This window comes from Sceloporus undulatus, chromosome 1, assembly GCF_019175285.1.
Source record: "Sceloporus undulatus isolate JIND9_A2432 ecotype Alabama chromosome 1, SceUnd_v1.1, whole genome shotgun sequence".
Lineage (NCBI taxonomy): Eukaryota > Metazoa > Chordata > Lepidosauria > Squamata > Phrynosomatidae > Sceloporus > Sceloporus undulatus.
Window position 1 is genome coordinate 257,322,944 of NC_056522.1, and position 22,131 is coordinate 257,345,074.

Genomic DNA, 22,131 nt, shown 5'->3' on the forward strand with positions numbered 1-22,131 from the left:
AAACAACAGCTTCTATGGAAAACAGGCTTGCCAAGTGATTTTGTAAAAAGATACCCTTGTATATTAATAGCCAGCCCCATTACAGTTCTATTTTAACCCTATCCCTCAAGATTTTTTTAAAAAAAACAAAAAACCAGCAGAACTGAGGAAAAGGGTAAAGCCACAGCTGGAGCAAACAAGGGCAACAAGATGCCATGAATCGTCCCATGAAATTTTCTTTCAGTCTTCAAATTGCTAGCATTATAATCACTTAAAACTTCAGCTGAGCATTTACAGATACCATTTAGGCATCCAAAGAAAAGGATGTAGTGGAATCGTGCAAAACCCAACACTTAACACTTCATGAATGTACTACATAGGACTTTATCACGTGGAGAAAATCAGGGGTTTAAACAGCAAAAATTGCATGAAAATGGTGCAATTTAATCAAGATTAAAGAGCCATCCCCTCATCCATGGGAACCAACTGGTGACCTTACACAAGTCACATTCTTTTTGCCTCAGAGGGAGGCAATTGCAGGCCTCCCTCTGAACAAGAGAAATTTCATGTCAAGAAAAACCCATGGTCTTGCCTCAGGGTCAGTATAAGTTGGTAACGAAGGCACACAACAATTTCCAAAAGTTTGTTCCTGTGTAAATCCAAACTCACTAATGTTGACTGCCTGGTGTTCTTGTGTTTAAATGTGTTTAAATTCACATGAAGCAGACAATCACTTGAAGTTATCTGTAACCATTTCTGCGCTCTTGAAGAGACTGCACATTGTGGAAACAAAAAGAAAATCTGTGACTAATATGAACTGCAACAGTGGTTTCAAACAAAACAGTGCAATTTCATTTGTTGTTGTTTAAATGGGCAGAGTGAACATTTGCTAACAAAGATGTGAAAATGGATGTGTATGGATGTACCCACTGACTACATGAGTTTTCCTACTGTTCTGAAATGCCTTGTACTGAGGGATCCTCTAGGCCAAGCATTGTTTGTGGGGTGCCCTGGGTGACTGCCAGTGCTGCAGTTATCAGGAGAGCTGGATCTGCTGCAGGAGCCTGTGTTTTATTTTTTTTAAAGAAACACTTCAGCCTATCTCTTACGACTGTGAAAATATGCTTCAAAATGCCTGGGCATGCATGCTGAAATCTCAGAAGACAGAAACAGGTGGCTGAATAAGATTTTCAGGTGGGATTAGAGCAAGGATAGGACTTCATCTTGCAAATTTGACTATGTTATGTAAAAAATAAAGGACATGATACAAACACACTTGTTTAAATACGCTAAAGGATTCAGCATTTCTTAGTGTAGAGTTTGCTTTCTTTTTTCTTTCTTTTTTGTTGGTATAGCAATAACTTCACACAACTGCTAGAATTTTTTTCTGATTTAAAAAGAAAGCTGAAATTCTAAAGACACTTACACTTTGGGTCTACCATGTTACAGTCATACTACACTGCCTGCAGTGTCTACAGAGGAAATGTGCATTAAAATTCATCACCCAACACAGACACATTTGTATATACTGACCTTGTCTATTGAGCTGTAAAAAACAGTTTAGATTCTGAGCTTCAAAATAGCAGAATCTAAGTGGGGCAGAGAAGAATGTCAGGTCCTCTTGATCAAAAGGTAACTATTGTTGCCTGTCAATAATTATCCCTTACTTGGTTGTGCAACGTTTTGCATAAACAGAAGGTATAAAAATCAAGGGGAACAAAGTCTAAATCTAATATATATCTCTAGGACTTTGAAATCAAACACATGTTTTATGAAGTCTTCTATCGAAGCAGGTGTATCGGAGCAGCAAACAAAAGGGTGAGTCTGGCCTTTTGCTTCAGGTTGTTCTATGCTTTTGGAACCACTTGAGGTTTATGTGTTTAGCTGTTTGGTTAGTTTTTCCTAGCCACTGCCATATGCTCTGGCACATGGTTCTAAGCCTCTGCTGTTTGACATAAGCCATTGAGCTGATGGGATGTGGTATCAGCAGTTGCATAGCTCTCCAGCTTGCCAGTCTAAAGAGAACTTGCTGCTCAGAGTGAGTATGCACTACAAGACAGAAATGGAGTTTACTGGAGAAAATTGTGAAGTCAAGAGGTAAGCCAGGCGTGTAAAGAATCCCAGATTTACAAACCTGAGGGGAAGCCTAGCTACTCAAGCACCACAGGGTCAGACAAAATATCTTTAATGCATATGTAGAGGATGTGATTTCTCAAGGGTTGAATGACAATGTTTTGTCATAGCACATAATTCTCCTCTGAAGACATTCCACCCGAATAGAAGAAATGTGTAAATCACAGAAAATAGTCCTTTAACATTCTAGTTTGACCCTCAACCTCAGTAGCAAAGCACTAGAATAATGAATGGACCAGACAAATCAGGCTACCCACAGAGGAAGACCAAGGCAATCTACCTGTCCTCACCTGTGGCTTTTATGTTTTACTCTGTCAGTGCACCTAAAGATGTGGACTGAAATACAGAAAAGCAAATGCTTAAATGAATCAGTTAGGATTTTATCACACAAGCCTTGTTCTCACCTCAGTCTTGATGCAGTTGTGTTATTAAAAGAACAAAATCATATTGGGCTTGGAGCTTTCATTACTATGCCTCTACTCAATAGGCATAATATTTTTGCACCATTGCAAGTCCCAGTGTTCTCTCTTCCTCATTCTTTCTTGACTCTGCCTCCCTGCCCTATATGTTACCCAGCATGCCTTCTCCACCTTTGGCAGGCGAGGGAAAGGGGTCAGGAGAAAATAAAAGAGTGTTTTAAAAGCCCAGTCTACTCAGGAATAGGGAGTGGGATGGAGGAGTCACTGGTACCATGTATCTGTCCAGTACTGGAACTGCCACCTGAGGAGTTATCATAGCTGAGAACAAGTGCTACAGGAGCGTTTTTGGGACCTTATTGATGTGTTTTCCCCAGCAATGAAAAGGGGCACTCTTAACCCATAAGCAGCAATGAAACAACCATGATGTTGTGCAAAAAGTATTGCCAAAAACAATCTTTTCTAGCTCTAATAGCAATTTAAAGTTTTGTGTGATAAAGTCCAAGGTGATACTATATTTATGTCTCCCCACCTTTGTATACTGTTACAGACTAACATGACTATTTCTAGAAAATTACTTCAGATAGTAAATAACTTCATTTCCCAAATGAAGAACAGAATAACAAAAAGACTGCTGCCATAGTAGAAAGACAGAAGCAGAGGAGCTGCTTTCTAGTGTATCCAACTTTCTGCTAGTGTGATGCAGCATCTAAAAAAGCTAATGCAATTCTAGGCTGCATCAATAGAGGTTTAGTGTCTAGACTGAGGGAAGTAGTAATACCACTCTATTCTGCATTGGTCAGACCTCATCGGGAATACTGCATCCAGTTCTGGGCACCACAATTTGAAAAGGATATTGATAAGCTGGAGTGTGACCAGAGGAGAGCAACCAAAATGGTGAAAGGTCTGGAAACTATGAACTATGAGGAGAGACTCAGGAGCTGTACACACAGCCCCTAAGGAGTACTGTGATGTTGCCCCTTTCCTATCTGGTTCAGGGCCGTGGCAACTGCCCAATCCAGCCTTTCTAGGGCCCATAAAGGAGCCACAAAAAGTGGGGCTCTTCAAACCAGTCATTAAGGCCTGCCAAGGGATGGAGTCAGGGCATCACATCCACATGATGCATGCCCTGACTCCACCCCCAGTGCACCATGACACTGCACACCACTCCACATGGCACATGGCATCACAGCGCTGCGTCCATATGATTTGCCTTTATTCTGATCCATCAAGGCTGATCTTCTATTCTTCTTCAGTTCCTGCTACAGAGAGGAGGAGGAGAGAGGTAGCTGGGCAGCCATTGTAAGTGGTGACTGTTTAACTTTTTAAAAAACTCTAGGAAGAGTGTGCTTGTAGTCACATCTTCAGTGAGTCACATCTGTGAGTCACTGGGGCGGAGCTAGCAGACTAGCTCTTTATTACTCATCCCAGAGCCACGCGCCTACTGGCATGTGAAATTTTATTTCTATTTTTATTTTGGGTTTTTTTTTCATCCAAGGAAATCTACAGCAGAGGCAGAGTTGATTGAGCCCACTGCCACAAATTGTTGAAACATCAGGGGCTTAACGTTGGTGTTTTTCTGGAGGATTTTTATTTCAGGAGGAAGCCGACAGTCCTGTTCCAGTAATTTCCTAAGACTTTTCAGTATGGACACTGACGGAACCACAGCAGTCACCTGCAACACTTGTGGGACGTTTGTCTTCTTGCCTACAGAAGTGGAGAACTTCACATGCCCCAAGTGCAAGTTGGTAGCCCTCTTGGAGGAGAAAGTGCAGCAGTTGGAGTCCAGAGTAGCTACACTTCAGCATATTAGGGAGCAGGAGGATTTCCTGGACACAACAGAACTAACAATCCTGGACGAATACCACGCAGAGGAAGATGCTGGAGCCGAGGAGGTCACTTCACATACACAGGAGGCAGACAGCTGGAGGAATGTCACGCAGAGAAGTAGGCCAAGAAGGGATTGTTCGGGGAGCTTGCAGCTAGAGAATCTATTCGAAGCTCTTTCCCTTATCAAGGAGGATGAAGAAGAGCAGCATGGACAGACTTCAGGGACAGAGCAGGGGAGCCTGAGAGTCCCACCCGAGGGAACAGTCGCTGCTAAGCCTAGGAGGAGGCGGGTGGTCGTAGTGGGGGACTCCTTGCTGAGAGGTACAGAAGCAGTGATTTGTAGGCCTGACAAGATGTCTCGAGAGGTGTGTTGTCTCCCAGGGGCAAAGATCCGTGATGTGACAGAGAGGCTGACAAGACTGGTCAAGCCTACTGACAAATACCCCTTCCTTTTGGTCCACGTGGGAACCAATGATACTGCAAGACACAGCCTGCAGAACATCAAAAGGGATTACGAGGCGCTTGGTAGGAAGCTGAAAGGAATGGATGTACAGGTTGTCATCTCATCTCTTCTGCCAGTTGAAGGGCACGGTCCAGGAAAGGAGAGGAAAATAGCGAATGTGAACAACTGGCTTCGCAGATGGTGCCGCCGAGAACGATTTGGATTCTTTGATCATGGGCTGTGGTTCCATGAGGAGGGACTTCTTGCAACAGATGGGTTGCATCTCACGCCAGTTGGAAGAAATGTTTTTGCCAACAGTCTCAAGAACTTGATCAGGAGGGCTTTAAACTGAGTTCCGAGGGGAAGGGAGACAATATTAAGGAAGGCGAAGGGGATGGCGAAAATAGTCAAACTGACATAGAGGAGACAAGAAAAAAAAGTGCAAGGACCCAACAGTGGGAGGCAAATAAACTTGCACAAGCAACAAGTAAATGGGACCTGTGGTCTGCGATGCCGCTACACTAATGCACAGAGCATGGGAAATAAGCAAGATGAACTTGAACTCCTAGTACAGCAAAGCAAATATGATATAATAGGCATCACTGAAACCTGGTGGGATGAGTCTCATGATTGGAATGTGGAAGTAGAGGAGTATAACCCTTTTTAAGAGAAATAAGCCAAACAGGAAAAGAGGAGGAATAGCACTATATGCCAGGGACATTTACACCAATGAAGAGATCCAGGACATCAATCATAGAAGCCAGGTGGAGAGCATCTGGATAAGAATCAAAGGGGAGGGAAACAACAAGGATGTTACGGTGGGAGTCTACTACAGACCCCCAAGTCAGACTGAGGAACTGGATGATATCTTTCTAGAACAGATGACCACACAGTCAGAAAAGAGAGATGTAGTAGTGATGGGTGACTTCAACTACCCTGATATTTGCTGGAAGTCAAACTCAGCCAAATCTACAAGGTCTCGCAAATTCTTCACTTGCCTGGAAGACTATTTCATGGTCCAAAAGGTGGAAGAGGCAACAAGGGGGTCAGCTATTTTGGATCTGATCCTAACAAACAAGGATGACTTGGTTAATGGGGTGCAAGTGGTGGGATCCTTAGGTGGAAGTGACCATGTTCTCCTGGAGTTTGTTATACAATGGAAAGGAGAAGCCAGGCATAGTCAGACACGCATCCTAGACTTTAGGAGAGCGGATTTCAGTAAACTTAGAGAAGTATTGAGGGTGATCCCATGGTCAGAAATACTAAAAGGGAAGGGAGTTCAGGCTGGATGGGAGTTTCTCAAAAGAGAGATACTGAAGGCACAATTTCAAACAGTTCCAGTGAGAAAGAAAAATGGGAGATGTCTCAAGAAACCAGGATGGATGACTAAGGAACTTTCAACTGAGCTAAGTTTGAAACAGAACATGTATAAGAAATGGAAAAAGGGGGAAATCACAAAAAAGGAATTCAAAGAAATAGCAGGCATGTGTAGGGATAAAGTCAGAAAAGCTAAAGCGCAGAATGAACTCAGGCTTGCTAGAGAGGTTAAGAACAACAAAAAGGACTTTTTTGGATATGTCCGCAGCAAAAGGAAGAAAAAGGAAACGGTAGGGCCACTGAGTGGAGAAGATGGCAAAATGCTAAAAGAAGACAGAAAAAAGGCAGAATTACTCAACACCTTCTTTGCTTCAGTCTTCTCAGAAAAGGCAAAAGATGCTCAACCTGAGGATAATGGAGCAGAGGACAGAATAGGGGAATTTCAGCACAGAATAAGTAAAGAGATAGTAGAAGAATACCTTGTTAATCTAAATCAATTTAAGTCTCCAGGACCAGATGAACTACATCCAAGGATACTAAAAGAACTGGCAAATGTAATATCGGAACCATTGGCAATAATCTTTGAGAACTCCTGGAAAACAGGAGAAATCCCAGCAGACTGGAGGAGGGCAAACGTTGTCCCCATCTTCAAAAAGGGGGGAAAAGAGGATCCCAACAATTATTGTCCAGTTAGTCTGACATCAGTTCTAGGAAAGATTCTGGAGCAGATCATTAAACAGAGAGTCTGTGAACATCTAGAAGGCAATGCCATAATCACAAAAAGTCAACATGGGTTTCAGAGAAACAAGTCATGCCAGACAAATCTGATCTCTTTCTTTGATAAAATTACCAGCTTGGTAGATGAAGGGAATGCTGTGGATATAGTATATCTTGATTTCAGTAAGGCCTTTGACAAGGTTTCCCATGACATTCTTGCAAACAAGCTAGTAACATGAGGGCTAGACAAAGTAACTGTTACATGGATTTGTAATTGGTTGACCGGCCAAACCCAAAGGGTGTTCAACAATGGCTCTTTTTCAGCCTGGAGAGAAGTGACCAGTGGGGTCCCACAGGGCTCTGTCCTGGGCCCAGTGTTAGCCAGCATCTTTATCAATGACCTGGATGACAGAATTGGGAGCATACTTTTCAAATTTGCAGATGACACCAAATTAGGGGGAATAGCCAATACTCCAGAGGACAGGATCAACATTCAAAATGATCTGAATAGACTAGAAAGCTGGGTCAAAACTAACAAAATGAAATTCAACATGGAGAAATGTAAGATACTGCACTTAGGGTAAAAAAATGAAATGTACAGATATAGGATTATGGGGGACACCTGGCTGAATGAAACTACATGTGAAAGAGATCTGGGAGTCCAAGTAGACCACAAGTTGAACATGAGTCAACAGTGCGATGCGACAGCTTAAAAGGCCAATGCAATTTTAGGCTGCATCAATAAAAGTATAGTGTCTAGATCAAGGGAAGTAATAGTGCCACTGTATTCTGCTCTGGTCAGGCCCCACCTGGAATATTGTGTCCAGTTCTGGGCACCACAATTCAAAAAGGACATTGAGAAACTGGAGTGTGTCCAGAGGAGGGCGACTAAAATGGTGAAAGGTCTGGAAACCATGCACTATATGGAACGACTCAGGGAGCTGGGGATGTTTAGCCTGGAGAAGAGAAGGTTAAGAGGTGATATGATAGCCCTGTTTAAATATTTGAAAGGATGTCATACTGAGGAGGGAGCAAGCTTGTTTTCTGCTGCTCCAGAGAACAGGACCCGGAACAATGGATGCAAGCTACAGGAAAAGAGATTCCACCTCAACATTAGGAAGAACTTCCTGACAGTAAGGGCTGTTCGACAGTGGATCACACTCCCTCGGAGTGTAGTGGAGTCTCCTTCCTTGGAGATCTTTAAGCAGAGGCTAGATGGCCATCTGCTGGGGATGCTTTGATTTGGATTTCCTGCATGGCAGGGGGTTGGACTGGATGGCCCTTGCGGTCTCTTCCAACTCTATGATTCTATGATTCTTTCCTGCAGAGCAAGACAAATGGTATTTACTGGAAATTAGCTACTATAATGGCTACACATTACCTCCAATCTCAGAGGCAGTATGTTTCTGAATATGATTTGGCTGGGAAAATGAGCAGCACTGGTTGCAAAACTCTTGGAGGATAATTGGGTAGCTGCTCTGGGATGGAATGCTGGACTAGAGAGGCCTTTTGGCCTGAACCAGCAAATCTCTTTGTGTACTCAGAAGAGCCTAGATAGAAGCCCTGGCAGTACCAATTTAAAGGATCAGGAAGCAAGATACTGGAAACAGACTTTATTTGTTTATTTGATTTATATCCCAGTTTTCTCCCAAATGAGACTCAAAGCATCTTGATTCAGACTAGCCTGGGAAGGTGTAGCTAGTCAAAGTAGACAAGTGGTAAACTGGACTGCGGAATATAAATGACTGCTCCTTCTTGCTGTTGTTAATTGCTGTTAAGCTAACTTCAATTTATGGCAGTGCTTTGAATAAGAGATCTCCCAAGTCACCCTGTTATCAATAGTCCTGCTTAGGTCTTGCAAATTCAGGGCATTTCCTGAGCTTTTCCACCTGTATTTCAGTCTTCCCCTGTTCCTACTGCCTCCTACCTTACCAAGCACTGTTGTCTTTTCTAGGAAGTCACATCTTCTGATGATATGTCCCAAGTACAACAGTTTCAATTTCATCTTCTTTGAATGTAGGGAAAGTTCAGCCTTGATTTGCCCTTGGATCCCTTTATTTGTCTTTTTGACAGCTCAGTGTATTCAAAAAAACCTCCTCCATCTCCTCATTTCAGATTAGTTTATTCTCTTCCAATCAGCTTTCTCAACTGTCCAGCTTTCACAATCATACATAGAAATGGGAAATCTGATCATATGGGCAATCCTAACTTTAGTACTCATTGATATATCTTTACACTTCAGCATCTTGTCTTGTTCCTTCAAAGCTGCCTTTCCAAGGCTGCATCTACACTGAAGAAATAATAGTTTGACACCACTTTAACTGTCATGGCTGAATGCTATGGAATTTTGGGAAGTGAAGTTTGTTGTGGCACCAGAGCTGTGGGAAACTACAATTCCCAGAATTCTGTAGCTCTGGTCTTGTGCAAAAACAAACTACAATTCCCAGAATTCCATAGCATTGAGCCATGGCAGTTAAAGTGTCAAATATGGCTAGACACCCGGCTAGACAACAGTTCATGTGAAAGGGATCTAAGAGTCTTGGTAGACCACAAGCTGAACATGGGTCAGCAGTGTGATGCAGCAGCCAAGAAAGCCAATATGATTCTTGGTTGCATCAACAGATGTACAATGTCTAGATCAGGAGAAGTGACAGTACCACTGTATTCTGCTTGACCTCACCTGGAATAGTGTGTCTAATTCTGAGCACCTCAATTCAAGAAGGATGCTGACAAGTGGAATGTGTCCAGAGGAGGGTGACCAAACTAATGAAAGGTCTGGAAACCATCCCCTATGAGGAGCAGCTTAGGGAGCTGGGAATGTTTAACTTGATGAAAATAAGGTTAAAAGGGGACATAGTCATGTTTAAATATTTGAAGGGATGACATATTGAACAGGCTTGTTTTCCACCGCTCCAGAGACTAGGACAAGGAGCAGTGGACTCAAATTACAGGAAAAGAGATTCTATGAAACTGGGTTATATAATACATATAATAATAATACATAATAGTCTTTATTTCAGCCAACAGGCCATTAGACAATAAAGTGTGTATTAAACATAAAACATTTAAAACATATAAAACTTGTTAAAATGGGACTATAAAGCAAATATTCAGACATACTCATGAGATGTACTATATATATATAGATATTTATATAATATATATATATAGAAGCACTCTCAAGTATATTGAATAATACTAAACCATAAAACACAAGACCAAGATGGGTATTTGTTTGGATATTCAAGATGCAAAGGACAGGACTTGTTAATTTAACTGGAATCATAATCTTACATGTTTTGACAGCAGAGAAAAGGAACTGGATTATTTCTGCAGTGTGGATGCAGCCTTGGCCTTCTAATTTCTTGACTGCAGTCTTCTGATGAATGACTGGGCCAAGGTATAGAAAATCTCAAACTATTTCAATGTCTTCATTGTCTGCTAGTTATGTAATTAATCTGTGGTCATGACTTTTGTTTTCTTAATGTTCAACTGTAAACCAGCCTTTGCACTTCTTACCTTGACTTTCTTTAGTAACTGTCCGAAGTCTTTGCTATTTTCTGCTAGTAGATTGATGTCATCTGCACATATTAAATTATTGATGTTCCTTCCTCCAATTTTCATTCCTTCTTCCTCTGAGTCTAATCCAGCTTTATTTCTATGTATGGTATGTTTAGCACGCAGGTTAAACAGATAGCATGATAACCTCTGACCACCTTGCTAATTGGAAACCATTCTGTTTCTCTGTACTCTGCCCTGATGGAGGTCTGTTGTCCTGAGTACAGTTTACCCGTCTAGTCAATCAAATGTTGTGGCACACCCATTTCTTTAAGAGCATGTTCCATGATGTATGCAATCAAAGGCTTTGCTATGGTTTGTAAAGCACAGGCTGACTTTCTTCTGAAAATTTTTAGTGCATTTCATGCTTGCAAGATGATTCCTAGTGCCTCTTTTTTTCCTGAACCCAGCTTGCACATTTGTCATGTCTTGCTCCATATAGGATGAAAGCCTTTGTTAAAAAATTTGGAGCATCACAATGCTTGCATGGGAGATTAATGCAATGCTCTGGGGGTTACTGCAACTCCTAGTGTCCCTTTTCTTGGGGACTGGAATGCATATCTATCATCTCTCTTTTGTGTGTCATGGTTTTATTTTGTTTTGACAGATTAGTTAATTGGCCATTTTAGTTCTTCTTGCTGTATGGCTGGATATGACTTGTGCATTTCAATCTCTAGCGATGTAAATCAGAGCATGTACATATTTCTACCTGAAATGAATTGCACACAAAGGTGCCCAACCCTCCAGATATGCATGTTTCTACCTGAAATGAATTGCACACAAAGGTTGGGTGTACATGGCGTTCTAGATGTGGTTGGACTGCATGTTGTTGTTGTTGTTGTTGTTGTTGTTGTTGTTGTTGTTGTTGTGTGCTTTCAACTCATTTTCGACTTATGGTTCACAATCTTATGGTAAACATATCATGGGATTCTCTTGGCAAGATTTACTGTATTTAGAGGAGATTTGTCATGGCCTTCCCCTGAGGCTGAGAGAATGTGATATGTTGCTAGTTGGAAAAGCCATTTGGATAGGAGTACAGTGTGAGGACAGCCCCTAATCTTGTTTGTAATCTCAGTTTCAACCCTTGCTCCACAAGGGGGAGGACTGGGGAGAAAATGACACCCCTCCTTCTCTAACTGTGGAGAGTCAGAAGAACATGGCAAAGTGCCCTGGCTGGCTGCTGAACAATGTTTTTTTTTGTTTTGTTTTGTTTTGTTTTTCCTAGCTGAGGTTTCTCTGGGACTCTTGGCAGCAATTCAAGCAGAGCGGTGGAACCTGGGAAAATTATTCAGGACAGTTCCAGGCAGGGCAGGACAAGCAAAGGCACCTTTTCCGTCTCCTTCCTGTCCCAGCTCCCTTCCAGATCTCCTGGGTGGCGTGGAGTCATTTCCAAGCCTGTCCTGGTCTTGTGCTGCTTTCTCTGAGGCTGGTGCTGCACGGCAGGCTTCTTCTTCTGCTGGTTGCCTGCTTGGCCAAGGCACCTACCCTACTTCCATGCCCACAAGTGACAAAGCTGAAAGATATCTTGCTAGCTGGGCGCTGGGAAGGAGATCAGGTGAGGAGCCAGCCACTGTCTGGCAAAGCATTTCTCTCAGTGATTCAAGTGTTGAGCTAGGCTAGGGTGTTGCAGTGGTTTGAGTGTTGAGTGTTGGACTCTGGAGACCAAGGCTGGAATCCCAACCTGGCCATGTAAAACCCACTAGGTGACACTCTCTCAGCCTCAGAGGATGGCCAGGGCAAACCTCCTCTGAAGAAACTTGCCCAGAAAACCCTGAGATAGGGTTGCCATAAACTGGAAATGACTTGAAGGCACACAACAACAACAACAACAACAACAACAACAGCAACAATAAAGCTTTGTGCAGCCTGCTTTATGTCTAGCTATGAAGTATATTGCTGCTGTACATGCTCATGTCAATGTAACTGCCACAAAGTTGGGAAACCATTCATGTGAGGATTGTTTGCAAGCACCAGCCAGTGGAAAGGAGACTAGAAACAACTGACCTGGTACAAGGGCAAAAATGTAAGAACCCCTCCCCCCAAAATTGTTTTTATTTACTCTTGCTGTTAAAACATTAATAAAATCTCTCTCTCTGTTTATATTTGTGTGCACAGAGACTCGTAATATGTTAACTTTTTTCTGTTTATTTTTACTTTGACAAAATACTTTAGAACACAGAACCAAATCAACAAAATGCTACTAGCCAAATCAACTTTGCTGCCTGAAGCAAAGCAGATATTGTCCTCTGGTCCAAATACAAAATTATTTTGACCTCTATGGCATCAAATCCCATAAATATCTTTTTCTGTCACTATCTGTGAGAATATAACAAAAGTAAATGGAAAATCTACAGCTTGCTGCCCTTTCATGACTATCTGCCTGGAGCACCAACCTCATTCTGCCAATGTGCACACATAGAATTGTAGACTCGTAGAGTTGGAAGAGACCACAAGGGCCATCCAGTCCAACCCCCTGCCATGCAGGAAATCTCAGTAAAAGCATCCCCAACAGATGGCCATGCAGCCTCTGTTTAAAAACCTCTAAGGAAGGAGATTCCATTACACTCTGAGGGAGTTTGTTCCACTGTCGAACAGCCCTTACTGTCAGGAAGTTCCTCCAAATGTTGAGGTGGAATCTCTTTTCCTGGAGCTTGCATCCATTGCTCAGGGTCCTAGTCTCTGGAGCAGCAGAAAACAAGCTTGTTCCCTCCTCAATATGGCATCCCTTTAAGTATTTAAATAGGGCTATCATATCACCTCTTAACCTTCTCTTCTCCAGGCTAAACATCCCCAGCTCCCTGAGTCATTCCTCATAAGATAGGTTTACAGACCCTTCACCGTTTTAGTCGCCCTCCTTTGGACATGCACACGGGTGTGTGAATTTCTAGATCTAGACTAAATCACTGCTTTCAGAGGAAACTTGAATTTATTTCCCCCTCTCATTTGGAAAAAGTGAGTCCATAAAAATCACTCAGTGGGCTTATCCATTGTAGTATATTTCAAAAAAGTAGCCGCATTGTCTCTTGCAACATAAAAAAGGAAGAAGAGGGGAGAAATGTGCCAGCTTCTTTAAACCTAACGTTTTTATTCTAGAATAAACTTTCATGGATATAAAGCCACGTCTTCAGATGTAGTATTAAAGCCTCAGGTAGAAGAGATTGGTGGTGGTGCCTCTTCACCTGGGGAAAATGGGAAATCAGTGCAACATTCGACAATGTTAGAGAAACTGTGAGTATTGTTTCCTCAAAACCAAAATATCTACCGGCATAGATTCTTTCATTGTTGTTGTGTGTCTTCATGCCATTTCCTATTTATGGTCACCATATCATGAGGGCTTTTTTGGCAAGATCTGTTCAGGGGGTGCTTTGTCATTGCCTTCCTCTCTGCTGAGAGAGGATGACTTGCCCACGGTCACCCTGTGGATTCTCATGTTCAAGCAGGGATTTGAACCCTGGATGTCTATCTAAGATTATTACTTAATCAGTCATTTTGTATGAAGGGGGTGGGGAAGAATCCAAAAGCCACCCTATTTTAGAGATAGCCCTGTGGAAACAGATGGATAGTGGAATATTGGTCTGGTGAGCTGTTCCATGAGGCAAATCTGGGTTTAAAAAGAGTTTTAATAGTCAGATATTATATTGTAAACTAAAGAATCTTTTATGTCAATGCTGTTTCTGCCAGACAATAGACTCAGGGCCATGGCTGCCTTGATTCTCTCCGTCTGTAATGTGGTCTTCCTCTTTTCCCACTGCCTTCTACCTTACCAAACATTGGTGCTTTACAGACTGCCCAAAAAGGGCGGTCTCCAACCACCCTCATTTGTTGTGCAAGGGAACCACAGCAGAACTGCACGGCTCCTTTGCGCAACAAAAAGAAGCTGCAAAATGCAAAGCGCCATTGGCTCACTTGCGGCGTCATTATGGTGCCAAGACGTGCAGGTGCTAAGCGTCCGCTATGTCAAAATGGCGGTGCCCATGTAGAATGGGTGCCGCCATTTTGTACTTTTTGGTAGTGTGTAACCCACCATTATTGTCTTTTTTAGTGAGTCATGTCTTCGCATGGTATGTCTAAAGTACAACAGTTTCAGTTTAATCATCTTGGCTTTTAAAGAGAGTTCAGGCTTGATTTGCTCTCAGACACATTTATTTGTCTTATTAGTACTTCAGATTATCTCTAGAATCTTCCTCAGCATCACATTTCAGATGAGGTTTTTTTTTTCTCTATTAGCTTTCTTCCTCAAGTAAAGTGTGGGCACTTTCCTCATACTTTACAGACCGGAGTTCCTATACAGGACACAATAAAAGATGCTGAGTTCCATCACATTACATATACCCGCCCCAACTTTCAATTTTTATTTTATTTTATTTTTTGATGTAAATGACACTTGGCTCACTTTCCCCAGGGACTGTCAAGAGCTGGCTACCATGGTCCACCTCAGCGTCACCCCTGAAAAATCACTTGCTGATGCCCCTGTGTGGATTTTTGTGTCTGGGCTGGTTCCCTCCCAGATTGTGACCCTGCATGCATTGCTGACAGATGAAAAGGGAGTGAGATTTGAAGCCAGAGCCTTCTACAGGGCCAACAATATTGGGGAGGTAGATTTGAAGCAGGCACCTGCTCTGGGAGGCGACTATTTAGGTGTGTGGCCCATGGGCCTCTTTTCCACACTGAAGCCTAATAAAAAGCATTGCCGACTGATGAAACGGGAGGTGATGAGAAGCCCTTTTCATATCCAGATCAGCCTCTATGATGGTTTTAAGGCTTTGATTTCACCATCAGATGTTGCACTTGTAACCTGTACTGTAGAAAGATGGTATGTAGCTCCTGGAGTGGAACGTTTCCAGATCAAGACAGGCCAAGTTCGGGGGGCCCTTTTTGTGCCTCCAGGTAAGACAACTGAATTCTTCTTCTTTTCTTCTTCTGTTCCTTGTCCTCTGTTTAATTATAAATTCTATTATTATCCTTTTTTTAGTGCTTTGAATGTTTCATTTTAAAGTGTTTGAATGTTAGTAAAAATGTGTAGTGTACAACACTGAAAATATTTTATATAAACACTGGTTTTGAAAAAAAAATTACTCATTTGGTCTATAGCTCTTGGAATTCTCCTCCCAACATGGGAAGTGTGTATGGAGATTATCATACACCAAATCTACATCTGAGTAGACATGGATTGTAACCATCACCAACAGATCTTATCGCACTGTCCTGTGCCTGGACAGTAGGCAGCCCATATTCAACCTGGACTTCTTTGGCAGGTTTTCAAGAATGGGAAAATCCCATTCTTGAAGAGCTGTGGGAGAAGCCCAGATTGGATATAGGCTGCCTACTTCCCAGGAATGGGCCAGTGCAATAAGATCCATCAGTGATGGTTACAACCTGTGTATATCCTGGCGTGGATTTGGCATGTGATAATCTCTAGCATGTTTGTTCAAGTTACCTGTTTATGGTGATCCCATTAATTTTATATGGTTTTCGTAGGCCAGGAATACTCAGAGGTAGTTTTTCCAATTCTTTCCTCTGAAAAACAGCATACAGCACCTAGTATTCATTGGGGATCTCCCACTGAATTGCTAACCTTCTTAGCTTCCAAGACCAGATAGAATTTCATGCCTTTAGGATATTAAGATAGTTTTTATCCTGAGCTTTATATTATTGTTGTTTTTAATGATGAGCACAAGGACAATTCTTTTCCTGTTTGGATGGAAAGTGGGGATAATTTCTCTTTGTTCTGATCTCCTGCTTGTTCTCCCTTCATCTGACATCTCTGCAGGGCCTGGGCCATTTCCAGGGGTGATTGACCTGTTTGGTGGAAGCGGAGGCCTCTTTGAATTCAGAGCCAGTCTCCTGGCTAGCAAAGGCTTTGTTGTTCTGGCCCTGGCTTTCTTCGCATATGATGACCTGCCACAGAGCCTGAAGGAAGTGAACCTGAAATATTTTGAGGAAGCATCAATATTGCTCTTAAAACATCCAAAGGTATGTCTGAAAGGACATGTTTTCTTCTGTATTATTATAAGGTACAACAAATGTTCTGGTATATATATAAGGAATTTATCCTGCAGTCAGAATGATTAACTTACTGTCCCTTTGCTTCTTGAACCACAGCAGGGTGACCTGACATTAACCTTTTCCAGGACATGTCTTACATTTCAGCCTTCTGTCCAGGAGGAATTCCAAAATGTGCTCCATTTTTTGAATAACTAAGAAGCATTAATTTATAGTTATATAAGTATTTCTAGCTTTCATGTTGTAATGCCCTACATGTTTCTTGAATGTCCTACATTTGAGGGTCCTCCTTTGCTGTTATGAAATCTGGTCACCCTGAACCATGGAGCTATTTGCACTACACAATTGTGGCAAGATGATTAATATAACGTATAGACAACGAAGACATTGAAATAGTTCAAGATTTTCTGCACCTTGGCTCAATTATTAATCTGAATGGAGACTGCAGGCAAGAAATCAGAAAAAGACTAGCACTTCAAAGGGCAGCTAGGAAGAAACCAGACATGATTTTGAAGTCAAAATTTATAAGCTGATAGGAAGAAGATTTGAACACATTTCAAATGTGTTGCTGGAGACAACTTCTAGAGACACTGGACTGCTACAAAAACAAATAAATGGGTCCTGAAGCAAATCAAGCCTGAGGTCTTCCTAGAAGCCAAAATGACTAAAGTGAGACAGTCATACATTGCTGGTACATAGGAAGACATGACTCACTAAAAAAGACAGTAATGCTTGGTAATGCAGAAGGCAAAATAAAGAGGAAGACCACACTCCAGATGGACTCAGCCCTTTATCACATGAGGCTTGAAGAGTAGAATTAGAGCAGGATACTAGCATCTGTCATTGTGTCATTGTCTGCTTTAAAGTTATATAAATCACCTGTGGTTATTATTTATGTTCTCCTAATATCTAGCTGTAAACCTGCCTTTGCACTTTCTTCCTTGACTTTCTTCAGTAAATGTTCCAAGTCTTTGCTATTTTCTGCTAGCAGTGGCATCACTAAGATGGTGTCACCTGGTACAGGAACTCATGGTATCATCCCCCTCATTGACTTCCTCCCTTACCATACCAAATCCTTAGTAATGTTTTTTGTACTAATGTTACTCCTAAATCTTAATTCTCTTATATCACTGAATATAATGGCAATAGTTGTGATGTAAACTACAAAATTAAAATGTTACCTTTATATAACAATATCATATGCTAAATGTATTTCCATTTACATAGTTTCATGTGGTTAAGGTAAAAATTTGGTAAGGTGTGATGTTTTTAAAGAAAATTTTAAATGGGTAAAATAATAATAATAATAACAACCCTGTGGCCCCTCCTTTCTCCTCCCATTGAGCCTTGCCCCAGTCACACCTTCTCTTCCACTGAGCTCCAAGGTTTCAAAAGGATGTAGGGAAAAGATTTATTTCTCCCAAATGCCCTTTCTAAAATTTAAGGATCATCTTCAAATGGTTCTTCCTTGAATGAATCTGTCATTCTTTCATCTCTTTGCTATAGTTCTTCCATTGGTTCTTTCCATCATCTTTTTATTTCAACTTGTCATGTAATACGTTCCTTGCTGGCCATAGAGCATCCCTATTCTTGGTTTAAATTTTCCTTTGATTTCTGAGATCTTGTGGAAGAGGTCAGTTTTTCTTCCTTTTTTGTTACCTTCTATTTCTCTGCATTATAATAGTTCTCTTTTTCCCTGCACACAAGTCATTGAACAGTTGCATTCAGGGTTCTGACTCTTTTTCTGACACCTTTTACTTTTTGTTCTTGTGTATCCTTAGCTGCTTGAAGAAGAATGCAACCCTCTATATAAATAGGAGGATCATGAAGGCCCCTCAGCCCATCAGTTGTCTCTTCCTGCTGTATGGCTGAGGTCCAAATTATTTGAAGGACTGTATTTTCCCATGCAAGCCTGCCTGGGTTTTGAAATCTTCAGGAGAGGCCCTTCTCTCCATCTGATCACTTGGGCAGGAACATCTGGTAGCTTTCTCGATGGCTGCTCCCAGACTCTGGAAAACCCTCTGTAGAGAGACTGTACTACTGCATTATGTGTTGTCCTTTGAGAAGGAGACAAAGCCTTGTTTGTTTAAACAGGACTTTGATAACTAACCGTATGATGGGAAATTCAGGAATGTGCTGTATTGTTCATATTTGTTGGGTTTTGCGTATATATGCTTTTAAATTGCTTTTGATTGTATTGATAGTTGAATTTTAACTTTGTCACATTAAATGCCATGTATAACCACTATTTTAATTTTAATAGCAGTGCCTAAGCAAAACAATAGATACATAGTGTGGCAGCCACATTATGTAGAAATATTTAAATACAGTATGAAGAGAAAATAATCAAAAATTCTAACTTATCTATCACTTCATCTTATGCAGAACCCATCTTATTCTGAATTAATATGTTCAGCAGGAATTTATAAAGAGCATACTCTGTACTAAGTTGTATTTGGAAGCCTGCCTCTTGAGCCTTTTATGAAGTAACTGTTTTAATCATTTGTCTGTGTGTCTGTCTGTTTTCCTCAGGTAAGAGGCCCAGGACTTGGAGTCATTGGATTGTCCAAAGGAGCAGAAATTGCACTAGCCATGGCTACCTTCCTGCCACAAATAATGGCTGCTGTTTGCATCAATGGTGCAACATATATGAATGGTGCATCACTCCGCTTTTGTGACCTCCATATCCCTGCAGTTCCCTATTCTCCAGAGAGAATTATCATCACTGAAATGGGAACAATAGCCAGTCTCCATGTTTGGGGAGATCCTCAGGATGAAAGTTCTCAAGCCTCTGCCATCCCTGTGGAGAAAGCTCTGGGACCTGTGCTCTTTGTGGTGGGTGAAGATGATAAAAGCGTGAAGAGCAAATTGTATGCTGAGGCAGCCATAGCCAGAGCAAAGAAGTATGGGAAAAATGACTGTACGCTGCTCGCTTATCCAGGGGCTGGGCACCTCATAGAACCCCCTGGATCCCCACTTTGCTGCAACTGTCTAATGCACCAAACGCCTCTACCTGTGCAGTGGGGAGGCAAAGCAGAACCCCATGCCAAAGCCCAAGAGCATTCCTGGAAGGAGATCCAGAAATTCTTTGAATTTCATCTCGGCCCACCTGGAAATAGCAATTTGTGATGCCAGAAGAAAGAGAAAATTGGGTGACTTGTTCGAGTCTTTGGAGATATGCAAATAAATCAACTCTCATGTATGGGACAGTCTTAGTGAGAATGTCTCCACAATGTCTCTTACTACATTCACACAGTGTGTGTGTGTGTGTGTGCGCGTGCGCTTTCAAGTCACTTGTCAACTATGACAACCTCATGAATTTCATTGCGTTTTCTTAGGCAAGGAATTATACACCTCAGAAAGACAATTTTGTATTAAGTCAGACACAGTTTAGGACTCTAAATATCCCATTCAATCTTCCATCCTCCTTATGCTTCTAATAAGTTGATTAGTGTCTCTGATTTTATTCCATTCATAATGTACAGACAGTATTTTCCCCCTGTTCTGACATATTTTCCTCTATTCTAAACTGTTTGGAGAGAGGAATCTCAGCCCAATTTGACTAGCCTAGAAAGTATAACATGGAACATAATACATACCACTTACAGGAAACACTAGCTTGACTGGCCATATGAAGAGGGATTTATAAAGGATATTTGTTTGCAATCTTGCTGTTCTTGCGCAGGCTAGTTACTTGTGTTCACTTTTCTATTGGTTCTCCTTTGTCTAAGATGACAGTCTGTTGCCCTACCAGACCAACTGTGACTTTTAAAAAAATGTTTCCATTATGTTACCTTTGGGGTAAATTGTTTTAACTGGTTTCTGTTGTGTGTATGTTGTTTGCTTGTTTATAATCAACAATTCAAAATGACCACACGCTGACAACCCATCCACAGCACCTGAATGGCTCCCTTGGCTCACAACCAGAGGTTAGCCATTGCATTCTCTAAACAAACTTCTGGGCTAGGGCCTATTTAACCTTTGACTGGTTCTTGTGGGAATGTCACAGAATTCCAGGCTGATCTGGAAATCATAGCATTTTATCCCCTTTTCATCTTTTTGCTACTACAGTATTATGTCAATTTGACGTTGAACACTTTCATGGCCAGCATCCATAGTATTTTGTGGATTTTTTGAGCTATGTGGCCATGTTCCAGAAAAGTTTATTCCTGATGTTTCACCAGCATCTGTGGCTGGCATCTTCAGAGATGCTGGCATGGAAGAGAGTGGGGTATAATTACAAAAAACTATTATGTCCGTTATTTCAAATATTTTGGCTTGACTGATAGAAACTTCACATGATAGAAACTTCACAACTTCAACTCCTAAAAGCCAGAAATATGCAGGTTTTCTTCTTCCAGATCACTAGTTGTGTCTCCAGTCAGCGACAAGATGGAAATACTTAAACAAGAGTTATAATCTTTACACATAGAAACACCTGGATTCAGGTCCATTATTTGTAAGGATTCATTTACTGTGTATTTGCAGATGCGTCATTATGTTGCCTCTCACTTTCTGATTCTTAGCTCAGCTGCTTTTTAGGAGATTATCAAATGTGGCTTTTAAACTGCAATTCCCCTGGGAAGGAAGAGGCATCAGCGATGCTGATCACATGATGCTACTTCCCTCCCATAGCTGCCTTGTCCCTTAGTTGTCCCTTTTCATTCACTGGGGAAACCTGTGAATGAACTGCCAATCGCACAATGCCCTGGGTGTGAAAAGCCATTTCCAGGGCACTAACGCAATTGACGGTCACATGGTGTCACTCTGCCTTCCTCTCCTCTTTCTCTTCTCCCTCTCGGTATTTTTTAATTATTATTTTCCCCTGTTTTTTGCACAATTCTGGAGCTCTAAAACCTTGAAGTTTTAAAAAATCATTTTTAAAAGCTTAAATTGAGGCTGCAGAGCTCTGGAATTCCATGGAAAATGTTGGAAAAACCCCTAAAGGCATGCTTGGTAAGGCATAAGGGAGGAAGGGCAGGGTTAAGGAAGAGGATGGAAAGAGAGTGCAATGAGGGCAGCAGCCACAGTCACGCAAATGGAAGAGGTGTAGCAGTGCCTGGTCTAACATCAGTATGGTGTCATTTTATTTTTGCTTGCATGACTGCAGCTTGAAAGGAACTGGTGTGATAATGTCTGCACACAGGACATTAGACACAAAAACCTGTCTGTTCACACAACCAATGTCTAATCAGCTATAGACTAGAATCATAGAGTTGGAAGATACCACAAGGGCCATCCAGTCCAACCCTCTGTCATGTAGGAATACACAACCAAAGTAGACATGACAGGTGGCCATCTGTTTAAAAACCTCCAAAAAAGAGAGACTTCACCATATAAATAGATGTTTTGTCAACTGGAGTGATATCTACAACAGTGAGTTGTGTAAAATTAAGACACCTGGGCTTATTTACCTTGCTGTACCCATCCTGAACTAGTTGGTAACACACTGTGTAGTAAACCTGACATCATTGTTTAAAAAGAAAAGGAAAAAGAGTGACTTCCAGCCAGAATAATGTTGTGGCATCTGTAGCTTTGGTGAAGTGCCATGGCATCACCTGCCTACTGTAGAAATTGCTGGTCCTGTGTCATTCAGAAATTATCCACCTGCTATCAAGGACCTGGAAGGAGCTCATAGGGGTCCACTGACCGTCCCTGGTGTCCAGATGGGAAGACGTCAAATGGGACATGGCAAGGTGAAGACCCACCACAGCTGGTCTTTATTGGCACAAACAC

The 22,131-nt window shown here is 41.7% G+C and overlaps 1 protein-coding gene across 7 annotated transcripts; it reads left to right on the forward strand.

Annotated features, from left to right (window-relative positions):
- The first annotated feature begins 1,662 nt into the window (after positions 1-1,662).
- Positions 1,663-20,215, forward strand: LOC121930998 (acyl-coenzyme A amino acid N-acyltransferase 1-like). 7 transcript variants are annotated; one of them, XM_042468147.1, is made up of 6 exons: positions 1,754-1,797; positions 11,618-11,947; positions 13,486-13,620; positions 14,795-15,279; positions 16,163-16,365; positions 18,928-20,215. In XM_042468147.1, exons 3-6 carry the CDS (start codon positions 13,607-13,609, stop codon positions 19,522-19,524), a joined length of 1,299 nt encoding a protein of 432 aa, XP_042324081.1. In that variant the 5' UTR covers positions 1,754-1,797; positions 11,618-11,947; positions 13,486-13,606; the 3' UTR covers positions 19,525-20,215. The 7 variants fall into 7 exon arrangements, with proteins under 7 accessions (XP_042324041.1, XP_042324061.1, XP_042324081.1 ...); XM_042468107.1 differs by lacking the exon at positions 11,618-11,947 and having other exon boundaries at positions 1,663-1,797; XM_042468098.1 differs by lacking the exons at positions 1,754-1,797; positions 11,618-11,947 and adding an exon at positions 1,831-2,076.
- Positions 20,216-22,131: the final 1,916 nt, after the last annotated feature.